Source organism: Apostichopus japonicus, chromosome 4 (genome assembly GCF_037975245.1).
Source record: "Apostichopus japonicus isolate 1M-3 chromosome 4, ASM3797524v1, whole genome shotgun sequence".
NCBI classification, from domain to species: Eukaryota; Metazoa; Echinodermata; class Holothuroidea; order Aspidochirotida; family Stichopodidae; genus Apostichopus; species Apostichopus japonicus.
In genome coordinates, this window is record NC_092564.1 from 19,866,933 (window position 1) to 19,885,512 (window position 18,580).

The 18,580-nt window shown below is 39.4% G+C and overlaps 1 protein-coding gene across 5 annotated transcripts in view; it reads left to right on the top strand.

Moving 5' to 3' along the window:
• The window catches only part of LOC139966745 (dynein axonemal heavy chain 10-like), an 85,486-nt gene that overhangs the window by 44,977 nt on the left and 21,929 nt on the right, over positions 1–18,580 (top strand). For all 5 annotated transcript variants that reach the window (XM_071970069.1, XM_071970074.1, XM_071970071.1 and 2 more), the window contains exons 28-49: positions 162–330; positions 654–754; positions 1,144–1,327; positions 4,510–4,644; positions 5,680–5,832; positions 6,188–6,376; positions 6,735–6,881; positions 7,515–7,706; positions 8,187–8,305; positions 8,744–9,038; positions 9,653–9,910; positions 10,403–10,669; positions 10,986–11,201; positions 11,817–12,104; positions 12,320–12,490; positions 14,180–14,407; positions 14,743–14,907; positions 15,526–15,655; positions 16,269–16,460; positions 16,984–17,072; positions 17,316–17,558; positions 18,181–18,378. In XM_071970069.1, coding sequence (XP_071826170.1) covers positions 162–330; positions 654–754; positions 1,144–1,327; positions 4,510–4,644; positions 5,680–5,832; positions 6,188–6,376; positions 6,735–6,881; positions 7,515–7,706; positions 8,187–8,305; positions 8,744–9,038; positions 9,653–9,910; positions 10,403–10,669; positions 10,986–11,201; positions 11,817–12,104; positions 12,320–12,490; positions 14,180–14,407; positions 14,743–14,907; positions 15,526–15,655; positions 16,269–16,460; positions 16,984–17,072; positions 17,316–17,558; positions 18,181–18,378 — 4,129 coding nt within the window. The remainder of the gene's footprint in view (positions 1–161; positions 331–653; positions 755–1,143; positions 1,328–4,509; positions 4,645–5,679; positions 5,833–6,187; positions 6,377–6,734; positions 6,882–7,514; positions 7,707–8,186; positions 8,306–8,743; positions 9,039–9,652; positions 9,911–10,402; positions 10,670–10,985; positions 11,202–11,816; positions 12,105–12,319; positions 12,491–14,179; positions 14,408–14,742; positions 14,908–15,525; positions 15,656–16,268; positions 16,461–16,983; positions 17,073–17,315; positions 17,559–18,180; positions 18,379–18,580) is intronic.

Below are 18,580 nucleotides of genomic sequence, written 5' to 3' on the forward strand. Positions count from 1 at the left end.
TTATCCAGCATAGAGCATGGTTATATTCCTGCAGTACAATGCTTCATTTTTAAGTGTACACTGTATGCCATCAAACCTGTATTATTCATCGATCAGTTGCGAGTTTTTCCAGCTATGATAAATTGACGTTCCAAACATTTTGACGTGTTAATATTTTATAGGGTGGACTGGATGTATCTGTACCAGGGTATGGTCGTCTTAGCAACCAATCAAGTCTGGTGGACGTGGGAAGTGGAGGATGTGTTCAGAATGGTTCGGCAGGGTGACAAGATGGCGATGAAGATTTATTCAAAGAAAATGCACAGTCAGATTGATAACCTAGTTGTACAGGTAAGGTACTGCTGTAAGATACTGCTGTGGACTCCTTCTGAAGGAATGTATGGTTGATGCTGATAAGTACAGAAATTAACTCTTGTCTATGCAAAGCAAGTTTTGATCCATTATCAGAACTTAACTCTCCCAATTTGCTAGTCCAGATCTCATTTTGTCCAATATGTTTGGTTTGGTTTAGGAATGGTTTGGTTAGTCCAGGCCCTTGATCAGTCCAGAACTCATTTCACTCTGTATATATAGGTGGAATGGTCTTCCAATATTTTATGGCAAATCTCTCTCGATAAAATGTTTCGAAAAACATCTCGATATATCCTCGACAGGTACGGTCACCTCTCTCCAAGAACGACAGGAAAAAGTTCAACTCGGTGCTCATCATAGACGTCCATGCCAGAGATATCATCGACGGATTTGTCAGAGACAGGTCTGTCCACATTCTTGCCAAAAAAATGGTCAAACTTTTAATTAATCTAAACAAATTAATTAATCCTAAACTATAGGTTATCTGTATACTTAAAAAAAATCATTGTATTTTTCCTTGTATAATTAAGGAAGAAATTGAATCCAAGAGTAAGAACCAGGTGTAGCTCTTTCTCCTATTTGTTTATTTCTGTGTTGGCTTTGAATATGTTTTGCAAAGATTGTCCTTTTTACATTCTGCCTGTTAAGACTCACAGTACAATATTCTGTTATTTTGTTATTCATAAAATGTGTTCACTCGTTCAATTAATGTTGTACGGCATCATGTATGTGGACACTTACTCGATCTACTGGCATGTTTACATTTGGCCCTGTTTCCCCCCATCTACACAGTATTCTCGATGCTCGTGAGTTTGAGTGGGAGAGTCAGCTCAGGTTTTACTGGGACAAGGAGCCAGACGAACTGAACGTCCGTCAGTGTACAGGAACGTTTGGTTACGGCTACGAGTACATGGGACTCAACGGAAGACTCGTCATCACACCTCTGACCGATCGAATATACCTCACTCTGACACAGGTAAGAACTCCTTGAAACACTTCCGAATATACCTCACTCTGATACAGGTAAGGACTCTTTGAAGCACTTCTGAATATACCTCACTCTGACACAGGTAAGGACTCCTTGAAACACTTCTGAATATACCTCACTCTGACACAGGTAAGGACTCCTGGAACACTTCCGAATATACCTCACTCTGATACAGGTAAGGACTCCTTGAAACACTTCCAAATGTACCTCACTCTGACACAGGTAAGGACTCCTTGAAACACTTCCAAATATACCTCACTCTGACACAGGTAAGGACTCCTTGAAACACTTCCAAATGTACCTCACTCTGACACAGGTAAGGACTCCTTGAAACACTTCCAAATATACCTCACTCTGACACAAGTAAGGACTCCTGGAACACTTCCAAATGTACCTCACTCTGACACAGGTAAGGACTCCTTGAAACACTTCCAAATATACCTCACTCTGACACAAGTAAGGACTCCTGGAACACTTCCAAATGTACCTCACTCTGACACAGGTAAGGACTCCTTGAAACACTTCCAAATATACCTCACTCTGACACAGGTAAGGACTCCTGGAACATTTCTGAATATACCTCACTCTGACACAAGTAAGGACTCCTGGAACACTTCCAAATGTACCTCACTCTGACACAGGTAAGGACTCCTTGAAACACTTCCAAATATACCTCACTCTGACACAAGTAAGGACTCCTGGAACACTTCCAAATGTACCTCACTCTGACACAGGTAAGGACTCCTTGAAACACTTCCAAATATACCTCACTCTGACACAGGTAAGAACTCCTTGAAACACTTCCGAATATACCTCACTCTGATACAGGTAAGGACTCCTTGAAACACTTCTGAATATACCTCACTCTGACACAGGTAAGGACTCCTTGAAACACTTCTGAATATACCTCACTCTGACACAGGTAAGGACTCCTGGAACACTTCCGAATATACCTCACTCTGACACAAGTAAGGACTCCTGGAACACTTCCAAATGTACCTCACTCTGACACAGGTAAGGACTCCTTGAAACACTTCCAAATATACCTCACTCTGACACAGGTAAGAACTCCTTGAAACACTTCCGAATATACCTCACTCTGATACAGGTAAGGACTCCTTGAAACACTTCTGAATATACCTCACTCTGACACAGGTAAGGACTCCTTGAAACACTTCTGAATATACCTCACTCTGACACAGGTAAGGACTCCTGGAACACTTCCGAATATACCTCACTCTGATACAGGTAAGGACTCCTTGAAACACTTCCAAATGTACCTCACTCTGACACAGGTAAGGACTCCTTGAAACACTTCCAAATATACCTCACTCTGACACAGGTAAGGACTCCTTGAAACACTTCCAAATGTACCTCACTCTGACACAGGTAAGGACTCCTTGAAACACTTCCAAATATACCTCACTCTGACACAAGTAAGGACTCCTGGAACACTTCCAAATGTACCTCACTCTGACACAGGTAAGGACTCCTTGAAACACTTCCAAATATACCTCACTCTGACACAGGTAAGGACTCCTGGAACATTTCTGAATATACCTCACTCTGACAGGGGTAAGGACTCCTTGAAACACTTCTGAATATACATCACTCTGACACAGGTAAGGACTCCTGGAACATTTCTGAATATACCTCACTCTGACACAGGTAAGGACTCCTTGAAACACTTCCAAATATACCTCACTCTGATACAGGTAAGGACTCCTTGAAACACTTCTGAATATACCTCACTCTGACACAGGTAAGGACTCCTTGAAACACTTCTGAATATACCTCACTCTGACACAGGTAAGGACTCCTGGAACACTTCCGAATATACCTCACTCTGATACAGGTAAGGACTCCTTGAAACACTTCCAAATGTACCTCACTCTGACACAGGTAAGGACTCCTTGAAACACTTCCAAATATACCTCACTCTGACACAGGTAAGGACTCCTTGAAACACTTCCAAATGTACCTCACTCTGACACAGGTAAGGACTCCTTGAAACACTTCCAAATATACCTCACTCTGACACAAGTAAGGACTCCTGGAACACTTCCAAATGTACCTCACTCTGACACAGGTAAGGACTCCTTGAAACACTTCCAAATATACCTCACTCTGACACAGGTAAGGACTCCTGGAACATTTCTGAATATACCTCACTCTGACAGGGGTAAGGACTCCTTGAAACACTTCTGAATATACATCACTCTGACACAGGTAAGGACTCCTGGAACATTTCTGAATATACCTCACTCTGACACAGGTAAGGACTCCTTGAAACACTTCCAAATATACCTCACTCTGACACAAGTAAGAACTCCTGGAACATTTCTGAATATACCTCACTCTGACACAGGTAAGAACTCCTGGAACACTTCCGAATATACCTCACTCAGACACAGGTAAGGACTCCTTGAAACACTTCCAAATGTACCTCACTCTGACACAGGTAAGGACTCCTTGAAACACTTCCAAATATACCTCACTCTGACACAAGTAAGGACTCCTGGAACACTTCCAAATATACCTCACTCTGACACAGGTAAGGACTCCTTGAAACACTTCCAAATGTACCTCACTCTGACACAGGTAAGGACTCCTTGAAACACTTCCAAATATACCTCACTCTGACACAGGTAAGAACTCCTGGAACACTTCCGAATATACCTCACTCAGACACAGGTAAGGACTCCTTGAAACACTTCCAAATGTACCTCACTCTGACACAGGTAAGGACTCCTTGAAACACTTCCAAATATACCTCACTCTGACACAGGTAAGGACTCCTTGAAACACTTCCAAATGTACCTCACTCTGACACAGGTAAGGACTCCTTGAAACACTTCCAAATATACCTCACTCTGACACAAGTAAGGACTCCTGGAACACTTCCAAATGTACCTCACTCTGACACAGGTAAGGACTCCTGGGAACACTTCCAAATATACCTCACTCTGACACAGGTAAGGACTCCTGGAACATTTCTGAATATACCTCACTCTGACAGGGGTAAGGACTCCTTGAAACACTTCTGAATATACCTCACTCTGACACAGGTAAGGACTCCTGGAACACTTCATGCTTAAACTATTTCTATCTTCAATAATTACCCTTTTAATTCAAAAATCAAATAATTGTTTATGTTGTTCTCCATTCAGGCTCTGTCTATGTACCTCGGTGGGGCTCCCGCTGGACCGGCCGGGACCGGTAAAACTGAGACAACCAAGGATTTAGCCAAAGCCCTGGGGTTGCTCTGTGTCGTCACTAACTGCGGAGAAGGAATGGATTACATGGTAAAGCTTTTCGTTTCTCTGCCACATTAATGTCCTGATGCGTTAATGCATATAGTTTCATATTTGGTATAAACAAAGAAGAGTGATGTCACAATGTTTTTTTTCAAAAGGCTTACTTTTACTTTATCATCAAGCATAACATTTTTAAGGTAACCACAATTCACCTGTGGAGCTCCATGTGATGTGGTTAACATTGTGTAACCTTTCTTTTAGTGGTATATACTAAATGTCTAATATGTTGTTGTATGTCTTTCATATATCCTTCTGTTGAAGATACATCTGGACATTAGTCTCCATTAAACCTTTTACATCCATATCATTTATTCATGATCATTTACTTCTTTCACCACATTGTGTAATTTTCTTATGTCAGCTGGGATGACTTTTGTGATTCTCACTGTCCGTTCATTTGCTTCAGTGCATCAGTTAGATACAGTTTAATATCTTTATTCGCTGATTATGTAGCATCCTCTTGTCATTTATTGCTTCAGTATATTAATTCATTAACGGTGAACCTCTTTAAGCGCTCCTCATATATTTGCTATCGTCTCTCTTGACAGGATGTGGGTAAGATATTCTGGTCTGGCCCAGTGTGCAGTATATAAATTCACAAGGGCGTAGGAACCGGGGGGGCTGGGGGCGCAAGCCCCCAGTGAAAAATATGGGGGGCGGAAGTATCGTTCCGCCCCCCCGCTCCGCAAGTCAGAAAACCCCTTTTTCATTTCCAAATGAGAAAAATATCTCATTTGAAGCACCAAATTGCATCTAAGGCCAGGTGAAAATGCAAAATTCTTTACAAAATGGAGTGGGTGTTGAAGTGTGCTATATTGCACCAAATTGCATCTGAGGCCACCTGAAAATGCAAAAAAATGCCAAAGGGGAGGGGGACACCCCCTCCCCTTAGACCCCTCCCCCAGGTCGGCCATCAGTCTTCAGCCCCCCCACTCAAAAGTACCTTCCTACGCCACTGTAAATTCATTATCAGTGAACCTCACTATGAGCTCCTCATATATTTGCTATCGTCTCTCTTGACAGGCTGTGGGTAAGATATTCTCCGGTCTGGCCCAGTGTGGTGCCTGGGGCTGCTTCGATGAGTTTAACAGGATTGACGTCTCCGTGCTCTCCGTCATCTCCTCTCAGATTCAGACCATTCGGAATGCCCTGGTCCACAAACTCAAGAAATTCCAGGTGAAATGTTTTATCAAAGTTAACTCCTATGTTATTAAAATCAACAGTAATGGCTTAATGGAATACCTGCCTTAATGTTTTTGCAACATGTATTAGTGGAAATATCGAAAGTGGTGGAAGATATTGCAACATAATGGAAAAATATTTAATCTTCTTCAAGGGCAAACTGAAACGTAAAAAGGACACTTTAATACTAGGCAGCCTCTTCAAATGTGTCTTTTCACGTTTTTGTTTCAGTTTGAATTTGAAGCTGATCGTGCTAAGATCTAAACATATTCTCAATTATATTCAAATAAAATATATTAGTGAAATATTTATATTTTATCGGTTATTCTATTTTAATTTGATTTGTTAGTTTGAGGGCAGCGAGATCACTCTTGATGGTCGCATGGGTATCTTCATCACTATGAACCCTGGCTATGCCGGTAGAACAGAACTACCAGAGAGTGTCAAAGCTCTCTTCAGACCCGTCGTCGTCATTGTTCCAGATTTACAACAGATCTGCGAGATTATGCTGTTCTCTGAAGGATTTCTCTTGGCAAAGGTATTTATTTTCCTTTCTGAATTTATGAATTCTATACTCATGTGTTGCATTTTAAATTTTGACCAATATCTGGCCACCAATATGATGTATCCTGTATCATGTTTGTAAACAAGTCTGCAGGAAATTTAGCAAGGTTTTCCAAACCATATCAAAATATTTGACATTTATTAACAAAGGAAAAACAAAAGATTTCTGGCATTGTCAGTCAGGATTATGTCATTATCACTATGTTACTAATAGCAACAAAGAACATGTGTGGCATCCAGTAAGCTATTGACGGAAAACTTTTTGGAGCCATTCCGTTCTCGCTACGGGACAAGTTTTCTGTTAATTACGATTGATTTGTCTTGCATGACAGGTGTTAGCCAAGAAGATGACAGTGCTTTATAAACTGGCCAAGGAACAGCTCTCCAAACAATACCATTACGACTTTGGTCTTAGAGCCTTGAAATCTGTGCTGGTCATGGCAGGTGAACTGAAGAGAGGTTCAGCTGACCTTGAAGAGGTATATAGTATTATTTATCATCAAACTGCTGTTCTTTATTGATAATTCTCTGTCATTGGTATTTCAAATATTTGTAACAAATTTTTCTTCAATTTTTCCTCTTCGGTATGAGTTGATATTGTTTGTCACTTATAATATATACCCTTTTTAAGTCTTCATTCCAGACATTTCATATCAATTTCAGTCTTTTCCAGTCAATGGACTCACTAAAATTTTTTTTTATTTATGCTAGTTGCTGAGGTATCTTAAACTCAGGTTTCTTGGTTTTTTTGTTATCAGATCTTTACTTTCAGTTATCTGTTTCAGAAGTCTTCCAAAACCCATAATTACGAGTAAAATTAGCAACATGGTCTTCCAGGTCATAAGTGATATCATTTCCCTAAGACATCTAAACTATTGTTCAAAGCAATATTTTTTTTCTTTGCGTTTAGGGCTTTTTTTATTATCGTTTAGTACGGGTGTTTTTTATATTGTTGCGTTAGGCTTTTACATTTTATGCCTTATTGGTTCTATATACTTAATATTTAGGTTTTTATACTATTTGTTGTTAGGTTTTACATTTTTAAAGCGCTTTGAGCAGCTTTGCTGATTATGCGCCATATAAAAATAACTCATTAATTATTATTATTCTAGGATGTCGTGTTGATGAGGGCTCTCCGAGATATGAACTTACCCAAGTTTGTGTTCGAGGACGTGCCTCTCTTCCTTGGCCTCATCTCCGATCTCTTCCCCGGACTGGATTGTCCAAGGGTGCGATATCCTAACTTCAACGACGCAGTTGAGCAGACCTTACAGGATAATAACTATGTTCCCTTGGATCACCAGGTATGCTTTACCAGTTCACTTTATTGGGTCCTACACTCTGGCAGTGAAACATTTTACATTCACTTTGTATGTTAGGATAGAAGTCCCTTAAATTCCATGTTTATAATAAATGACATTCTTCAAAGCACCATTATATGGGAAAATTTTTATCTGTTCAAGGCACTGTACAAAGGAACTCTAAAACTAAAAGAAGCTAAATACAGACTTTACTAATCAAGTCTGCAGTGGTTGTTGTTTTTTATAAATGGTCTTGTAAAGTATTCCAAAGCTTAGCAGCTGTAGATGACATTGAGGAAATGGATCGGCTTGCACAATGTAATGCGACTGTTTGGAAGAGAGATATCGTTGAGGTACCTGACTGGGTAAACATATCTAGGACACCAAATAGAATAAGAATATCTCAGACAATGAGAGAAATATTTCGTATGAAAATATAGCTTTAATATTTTTACATATTTGATTTGTTGATTCCACTCACAGGTAGATAAAGTTGTACAGATGTACGAGACGATGTTGACCCGTCATACTACGATGGTGGTAGGACCTACCGGTGGGGGTAAAACGGTGGTTATTAATACCCTGGCACAAGCACAGACAAGGTTAGTTAGCGGAACAAAATTAACATAATCGTGTAAGGAGCCCGCATCATTTCAGAGTGTTGTAATATATACCTTGTCATTCCAAACGGATATTAAACTATTGTTATAAATCCAACAATGGGTTAGCGTATCAAAAATTAGATATTTAATCTTTATTTGGTTCTTAATTTCTATAGCCATTATTCTTCCCTAATTTCTTAATTGTAATTTTTTAATTTTTATTTCATTCATAACACATAATTTAATAACTCTTTCATTGACATGATTAAATTGCATTTGTTCTTTGTGTATAGAATCTGTAATATAGAAAGCTGTTTTCAGACTGCTTTGTGGTTGTCATTTCATACCTATTGAAAGATAATTATGCAAACAGAAAGTTAGAAAAATTAATGCAAAATGCATAGTGGCTTTCAAATTTTTTGCTCATTTTATGGTTAGGTTGGGAACACACACTAAGATTTACATCATGAACCCGAAGGCCATGAGTGTCATTGAACTGTACGGCATTCTCGACCCGGCGACCCGTGACTGGACGGACGGTCTCCTCTCGAACATCTTCCGTGAGATCAACAGACCCACCGACAAGAACGAACGCAAATACATCCTGTTCGATGGTGACGTCGATGCATTGTGGGTAGAAAACATGAATTCTGTCATGGACGACAACAGACTACTGACCCTGGCTAATGGGGAGAGAATCCGACTACAGAAACACTGCGCTCTACTCTTTGAGGTAAAATACTTGTAAAATACTAAGTACATTCTGATCGTTGACATAACATTATAGTATTTGTATATTAATATAACATTAGTAATGGAAAGTTACCTGTAACATACGTAGCATATCTCTACTTGGTAAATTGTAACTGTAGTGGGTGGGTGGGTAGGTGGGTGGGTGGGTCATACTCACCTTTCATGCATCGTGTGTTTCTCTCTACTTTTTCAAGGGATCAAGAGGTCACTGTTGAAATCAGGAATTTAATTGGAGGAATCAGGAGGAGGGAAGAGAATGGAGCTGTGTTAACAATAAATGAAAGATCACCATGAAATTTGCTCTTTTTCCCCAGTTTGTCGCAAAAGGGGCTATCTTTGTCCTCCATCCCATTTTCTTCTTGGGTGATGATATTCTGCCGATGAAAATAGCTTTGTTTCTCATCTTCTTTGGCTTCATCTTTCTCCTGTATTTGTAGATCCTAAGTGATCCCTGTGGATCGTGGCAATACAAAAAAAGGAAACAGCAAGAGGTTCTTTTAAATTTAAAAGTGTTGGATTTTAACAAATTTTGACTACCAAAGTTTTTGCTTTCTACGTCCAACCTCCTCCTTTTCTTCCTTGGCTTTCACTCAGGTCTCCGATTTGCAGTATGCATCGCCGGCTACCGTGTCTAGGTGCGGTATGGTTTTCGTGGATCCAAAGAATTTAGGATACCTCCCTTACTGGCAGAAGTGGGTGAACGGACGAAGCAACAAGAACGAGCACACGGAACTGTCCAGACTGTTCGAGAAGTACGTCCCGGGGGTGTTGGACATGGTCATCGAGGGTATCGTAGACGGTAAGCAAGGGGAGAAGATGAAGACCATCGTACCACAGACCGCCCTCAATCTGGTGAGTATGTCAACTGATGGAAGAGAGAGACTTGCAAATTTACAACTGTTATTATTATTTTAAATTTTTTTCCTCCAAATTCGAGGATCCATCCCGCGGGTCAACTTTGGCCTATCTTTTGCAAAGTTTTTTCTCTTTACGTTAATGTTCGTTTTTCTATGATGTCCGCAAATCCTCCTCCATTTGCTAGTCCTGGTATATATTTTATGTACTGTATATTTGTTGTATGAGTGGAAAAAAATCAACTGAATATTGAATTACAGTGGTTTTTAACAGTCAGGTATATACAGTATCAACGCATTGGTTATACTTGTTATCAAGTTATCTGTGATACAATATTATATCATTGCACAAACTTCAATGACAATCATTCTGCACAACCCAACCATCCCCCACCCCAACCCTGTCCTCCCTTCCTAGAATCTCTCCAATAATTAACTTGCTTCATCTTCAACCTTCACTTTCATAGTTTTTGATCTTTGCTCACTTCAGGTCGTTCAATTGAGTCGAATGCTTGAAGCTCTCCTTAACAAAGAGAACTTGGACATCTCGCTACTGGAGTGTTTCTTCCTGGAATCCCTCTACTGCTCCATTGGTGCATCCCTTCTCGATGATGGTCGGGTCAAATTTGACGACTATATCAAATCTGTCGCCTGTATGCCGCTGGTGACAGATGAGAACCAGAGAGCTGGTCCTGGGGAACTTCCCGGTCAACTGGATACCTTGTATGAATTTTTCTTTGATGGGGAAAAGGCTCAAGTAAGTGGTGTTATCCTCTTTAACTAGGTATTTTGAGTGGATTCATGTCTCCCTAAGTATCTTTGAAGTGTGTGTGTATGGAGATTGCTATTTTAATTGACAACATTGCAGACAACTTTCTATACCACTTGAAATTCAGGAACAAAATTTTGTTTTAACCCTAAAATTCTGATGCTTTTAATTCCACAGTGGGTTCCCTGGTCGGAGCATGTAGTTTTAATTGACAACATTGCACACAAACTTCTATACCACTTGAAATTCAGGAACAATTTTTTTTTAATAACCCTTAAAAATTCTGATGCTTTTTATTCCACAGTGGGTTCCCTGGTCGGAGCATGTACCAAAGTATGTCCATGACCCGGACAAGAGATTCAACGAGATTCTGGTCCCCACCAAGGACACGGTCCGGAATACCTGGCTGCTCGACCAGATGGTGAAGATCAAACAGCCCATCCTCTTTGTGGGTGACTCTGGGACCTCCAAGACGGCCACCATTCAGGACTTCCTGAGGAACATTAACCAAGAAACACACGTAACTAACTGCTCAAGAAATACAAATATTCTATATTTTATACCCCTAAATCATTTGCCATCCACCTCCCCCCCACTTTCCCCACCCCCTTGTCCCTCCTCTTACTTGTATTTCTACCTTCTCTTTTTCTGTTATATAAATTAATTATTGACTTGCTTTGTTGAATCTGTAGAATGGGAGTAATTAGTTATTTGAAGATGACTAAGTAACATTTTATATGGTACCTCCAACATCCCCTCCCCCCCTCCCTCCCACAATTGTCACTCCTTTCAATTCCTGTTATCCATCAATCTTGACTCTTTGCAAGACTGCTTCATTCACTAACTGTTACTTGATATCTGTAGCTCTGTGTTACATATAAGTATCTCATTACATCCCTGTACATCCCTAGACATCTATATGCACCCGTTATTCAAACTTTTTTTTAGCTTTGATGACTCAATATTCACCTTCATCCTCCATACCATAAAGAAAAAGAAATAAAAATCCTTGAAATGTCTAGCAGGCCTTACTGAGATGGATATCAGTATGGAAAGGTAACTTACCTTAGTAAGATCTGTCATCACCAAGATAAATGAATTTTTCTTTTCTGGTCGTATTTTCTACCTTTCTTAGCTCATTCTGGCCATCAACTTCTCTTCTCGTACGACCTCGATGGACGTCCAGAGAAACCTGGAGGCCAACGTGGAGAAGAGGACCAAGGACACGTACGGCCCTCCTCCCGGGAAGAGACTGTTGGTATTCATGGACGACATGAATATGCCTCAGGTCGACGAGTACGGCACTCAGCAGCCGATAGCTTTGTTGAAGCTGCTCCTGGAGAAAGGTGGGATGTATGACCGAGGGAAGGATCTAATCCTGAAATACATCAGAGATATTGGATTCTTAGCATCCATGGGCAAGGTGAGATTTGAAAGTTTCTTTCAACAAAAATCCATCTGAAAGCTGCCAAAAAATGTCATTATTATGTGCCAATATTTGGCTATAGTTCTTGGTCCAAGAATTGGTCTGTACAGTCCGTCCTTCCTTAATATTTGTCAAGTGTTTAGTTACTAATGATAAAAGTCTTCTTCAGCTTCAGTAAAGTGTAAATCTTTGACATTTTTTGTCTCTTCCAGGCCGGAGGTGGTCGTAATGAAGTTGATCCAAGGTTCGTCTCACTCTTCAGTGTTTTTAACATCACCTTTCCATCGGAGGAGGCACTGAAACACATCTACGAGTCCATCCTTGCTGGCCACTTACAGCCGTTTGATGAGGGCATCCAACACATTTCCACAAGTATCACACAGGTCAGTATCATTCTTCTATGTGTAAATTTTAATCTCACACGCTCTTCTTTCAGACTTGGATACAATCATTCTGTAGAACTTTTAAAACTTCAAATTGTAAAACAAATAATTTATGTTATAAAATTGTGTAAAAGTAAGTTGGCCTGACGTTTCGATCCTAGCAGGATCTTCTTCAAAGGCTGAATGACAAGTAACAGTAACAGAAGGGACAAAACCACTCACAAAAATACAGACAGGTTAATGAGCATGGTGAGCACAAAGAGATAGATGTAAGGGGATTAGTAGACAAAGGATGGAGAGAAGAAAGAAAGAAACCAACCAACAGGGGAAGAGGAGAGGTAGGAGATAAACAGTGGAGGGACAAAAAGAGGATTAAGCGAAGGGGATAGGTTATAAACTGGAGAAAGACAAAGGCAGAGAGGTGTGGAGAAAAAGGGTGGAAGAGAGCTATGAGAAGAGGAGTGAATTTGGGGGGTAAGGGGGACAAGGGGAGAAGGAGGGGGAAAACAGAAGAAAAGTTGGTCATGTCCTTCCTGAATGTTGAGCCCATGAGGTTGAATGGTGCGAAGGCGTTGCATCCACAGCCCCTCTCTGCTGATTCGTACTATGTCAGGACGCAGTGTTTTAGCTACGCCGGTCGGCGCTGTTCGGACTTGTCTAGCACTAACGTTTGCCGACCGGTACTCCAAGTAAAAAATTCTAACACCGACCGGCACTCGCGCTTCTGATCGACCGGTACAAAATTCACTAAATTGTGGCATGAAATGGATATATATACCCTTATACCCCTCCCCCAGGACGCAGAATTCGCAGGCAACCGCCACTCCAGAAAATTCAACCGCTACCTGCAAAATCCTATTCAATCCCCTGTAGGGACATGTCGTTAATGGTATGGTTGGGAAGGTTAAAGTGTTCTCCAACTGGGGTCTCAGTCTTCATGGTGTTGACTGTGGATCTGTGACCATAGAATCGCTTCTTGAGGGTGATTTGGTTTTGCCAACATACTGGATGCCGCAAACTCTACAAGAGATCAGATATATGATATTAGAGGTTGTGCAAGTGATGTGACCCTTAGTCTTGTGTGTGAGTTGCATGCTGTGGCTGGTGATGGAATTGGATTCAACAATGTGGTGGCTGCAGATGATGCATCTCGAAGTACGATCACATTTGAAAAGTACCATGCTGAATGGGTGTAGGGTTAGAAGTTGGAGGTGGAATAGCAGCACGCACAAGAAGGTCTCGTAGGTTGCGGGGTTGTTTGTAAGCGATGATAGGTTTTTCAGGGACGGCTCGTTGGAGTCTATCTGAAGTGAGGAGAAAGTTGTGCTTGTTTAGAGGTGATTTGTTAGAGGTGATGTTATAAAATTGACGGTCTTCCTTTTCCAAATAGTTACCTCAAATGATTTGAGATTGAATTTTTATGGTTGTTATGGATAGTATATTTACGGTTGCTATGGATAGTATTTCGCGTTTGGAAGTTCATACGTGCATATAGAAAAATTGAGAACATCGATAGTTAAAAACAACCCTGCCAATGCAAATAATGTAAGTGACTAAAACAGCATAGTAAGCAAAAACAAATGTTGCCTCATCTCATAATATTATCATCTCATAACTATAAATATCTGATATCGCCATTATCCCCCTTTTGTATTATTAAGCCTCTCTATCTGTTGTCTTTCCTGATAGGCTACCTTGGATCTCTACAAGATGATCGTCAACGGACTGCCTCCGACACCGTCTAAATTTCATTACATCTTCAATCTCCGAGACCTATCGAGGGTCTGCCAGGGTCTCCTCCTCACCACCCCCGACAGGTTCCAAAAGGCCGGGGGGTTCTTCCGAGTCTGGCACAACGAGTGCTTGAGGGTCTTCTACGACAGACTGATTAACGCCGAAGACAAAGTTCACGTCCAGGTAAAAGCTTGTAAAGGCTTTGAAAGTGATATGAGGCATTAACAAGATGGTGGTTACAAAGATATATAAAGTCATTTTTCTCATGGTTGCTATGTGATTTGCATGGAGATGTTTACAATGGAACCTATTCTGTAAATACTCCAAATAACTAATTTGATGTCGACCCATGTGATATTTAGTTTAGAAACCTTGCTTCTCCAAACCTCTTACTTTGGTGTGAGCAGAGTTAAAGAAATATCAAAGAAATTTAAAACAGTTACCTTTGAAATTAATTAAGGTGTCATTATTGGGAATGTCGTGCTCTAAATCTGTTCTTCTTCTCTTCTGTTGCAAAGAAACTCATAAAAACCGTTCTTGAGGATCATTTCAAGGACGATACAGACGAGGTGCTGAGGGAGCCGGTACTGTTTGGAGATTATCGCACAGCTCTGGACGAAGGAGAACCGAGACTTTACGAAGACATACAGGACTATGACGCATGCAAGGCATTATTTCAAGAGGTATGGAATATATGTGGTTGTTTATTATATAGGGGGAAAGAAGTGAAAATAACATAATCATTTCATATCTGAAGCATAAGTTAAGTGGTTACGGGTGACGTGTAAGTTGTTTACAAAAAAATTGCCAGGATCTATTAATACTCAAACTTGTTTATTTAGCAGCAACTCCAACTCTGTTTTAGCCTGTATATATTATTGCATGGCAAAAGTAGCGTGATAGTCATTCACAGCCTAGTAAATGATACATCTTGGTTTAAATCTGCAGTTTGGTTTTCATGAAGTTTTGGTTTACAAACTTGTGTGAGAAAGAGTATAAGATTAGATTGTAAGATTAGATTAGCACAATGCACACCAACCTGGGTATTACAATTTTGTGAGATATTAAAATACTGTTCAACTGTAATAGTTCCAACTGGTCTTTAGTTAATTCCGTCAAATTTTCCTTTTCACTGGAGATAAAAATATCAGTGTATAAAAATCTGATTAAAATGTTGAATTATTTCAAGAAAATACGGTAGTAATGTGATGAGCCGGGGGGGGGGTTGAGGGGGTTAATCTCTAGAAAGAAAATGATGATATTTACCCCTGGTATGTCTTGTTTCTCTTCATCTTTATTAGATTCTTGAGGAGTACAACGACAGCAACACTCCAATGAATCTCGTACTCTTCGATGACGCTTTGGAACACCTGACAAGAATACATAGAGTCATTAGGATGGACCAAGGCCATGCCTTGCTTGTTGGTGTTGGTAAGTTACGCTGTTGACACTGGGATGGTATTGTGCTGGTCTAGTGGGAAGGAGGGCACATAGTAATTGTGAATCTTACAGTGTACTAACTAGAGAGAGCATTGTGAAATTTGATGCTCTGCTTAACAAATCAGTTTGTCATTTTATTGACAGGAAGTCTATATTTTGAATTTTTTTATATAATATGTAAACTAAGACAATTTTTTTTGGTTTTTCTTGTATAAGAAATGAAATGAGGTGATTGAAACTGACAAATAGGAAATAGATAATGATAACAAAAAATCTTTGCTTTATGAGTTTATGTGAGTTTAACAATGTTTATAAAATTAATAGGCTGCTCACAATCTTGGTTCTTACAAATGTCATGGGTAAGAATTTTTTTTTCTTTTTCAATGGAATCTCACATACCCATTGCATCTGGGCTTTGTATAGCTTTGTGATATTATATTAAAAGTGTCATTAGATTTCAATACAATGTACAGTTTTATCATATAAAATGCATCTAGTATGAATCCCTGGATATGAATGAAACTGCAGAGAGGTCTTCATCATCTTCACAACCGTTTAACTCTTAAGCCCTATTTGATGGATATGTGGTTACGTCATGTTACAGGTGGAAGCGGAAAACAGAGCCTGACCAAACTGGCTGCATTTGCCGCCGGTTGTGAAATCTTTGAGATCACTCTGAGCAGAGGCTACGATGAAAATAACTTCCGGGAAGATTTGAAGATTCTCTACAACAAACTTGGAATTGAGAGGAAGAAAATGGTATTCTTGTTTACAGATCAACATGTTGCACAGGAAGGTAAATATTTTACTGGTTGATTGATTGTCTCCCATGTTGCACACACTTGTGCATGGTATTACATATATTTACATGTATTTGCATAATATATATAGATATATATGCATATAAATAAACACTGCTGTGTAGGTGTTTATACTGGCTACTACAGTATCTCACCAATGAATTTGTCATCTATGATATTAGGCACAAACTTTAACATCAGTGATAGTCATAAGGTATCTATTCCACATCTTCATTCCCCCCCCCCCCCACCACTATTATTACATTTTTATGATGCCTTTGACTTTTTAGTTTGTATTCATGTTGAGTTTTCTAAACAGTAATTCTGTTTCTTCTGGCATACATCTGAAACTCTTGGCGGGACAACAAATTTTGAGACTTCCAAAAAAATTCGGCCATATATTTATGTAATATTTTCTTCATGTTTCCTATCACATTTGCATATATTCATTTCCCTGGAGCAGGTGTGTTCATATCGCAAGTATTACTAATCTTGTCTTGCTTTTTTTGGTCTTACCAGGTTTTCTGGAGTTGATAAATAACATGCTGACATCTGGAATGGTTCCTGCACTCTTTGCTGACGATGAGAAGGAAAACATTGTTGGTCAGGTGAGATCATGACTCCCAAATTTGATTCAACTATATCTCAGCTACTGATTTGCTGCCATCATTTACGGAAAAAAAAAATCTGAAGGATATAATATTCAATAATTAATCATCTGAAATCTCAAAGATTAAGAAAAGAAAAAAGAAACAGAAGTGACAATTGTACCTGAATTATTAAGAGTATCAATCTTGATGCAAATATCTTGTGTAAAAACATTTGAATTTTTTTAATTTTGTATTTGTTAGATGAGAGATGAAGCCACAAAGCAAGGAATACCCCCGACCAGGGAAGCTATCTGGCAGTATTTTATCTCCAAGTGTACAAATAATCTCCATATAGTCCTGGCCATGTCTCCTGTAGGGGAAACACTCAGGACCAGGTGTAGGAACTTCCCCGGATTGGTCAACAACTGCAGCATCGATTGGTTTATGCCTTGGCCGGTGCAAGCTCTGATGGCTGTTGCTAATGTATTCCTCGGTAACGAAGAGGTAAGCTAAAGACAGGTGAAAGGTCAAGCATTGAATATAATTTGTGATTAACATTTTACTGAAGATGGTTCACATGAAGCAGAGACTAGATGTCTATGAACTTTCTTCTTGAGGCAGAATAAATTCACAGGTATTTTTTTTTTTTTACAAGTATGTAATAATTACTTATATATGTGCTGAATAAATGATATTGCTAAAGCTAAAGCTTAGCAAGGATAAATTAGGCAGCTTTTTTAAAATTTTGTCACAAATTTTAATACCAATCAAGTACTCCTCAATATAAATATTGTATAATTTTTTTTAAATGTAATATGAAATTTTTATATTGACGACATCAGTATACTGTGTTACTGAATTTCATCATGTTATAGTCTTCATTGAACTTAATAACGACACAGTAAAGATCCTGCTAGGATCGAACGTCAGGTCCACTTACTTTTACACAGAATTAAAAAAAAAAAATTGAAAGTTACACAAGCAAAACCTGTCCAGCTAGGGAGAAAGGGAGTAAGATAATAAAAATGAAAAAAATCAAATCAAATCAATCAGAAAAATACTTATTGTGAGTGCTGTAAGATTATATACCTGGTTTGCCCTGACATTGTTATGTTGTCCTACGCAGGTGAAGAGTATACCTGAAGAGCAGAAAGAAGTCGTGGTTGAGCATGTGGTCTTTGTCCACCAGTCGGTGGTCGACTACAGCGTCAAGTTTGCACAGAAACTGAGGAGAAACAACTACGTCACACCCAAGAACTACTTGGACTTCATTAACACTTACTTGAAACTTCTAGATGAAAAGGACGAATACATTCTGTCTCAGGTGAGCGCTTCTTTCATCTCATTTTATGATTAGGCACTGTAACAAAGTAGTATGCTGCAGGGACTGCAACTTCACTGCAGCCGGGCTGCATGGGATAATAATAATAATAATAATAAATAAGTTCTTAATATAGCGCCAAATACCTAAAGGCCTCTAGGCGCTTTACAAAACCTAAACAAAATGAAAAAAAATGAAAAAATTT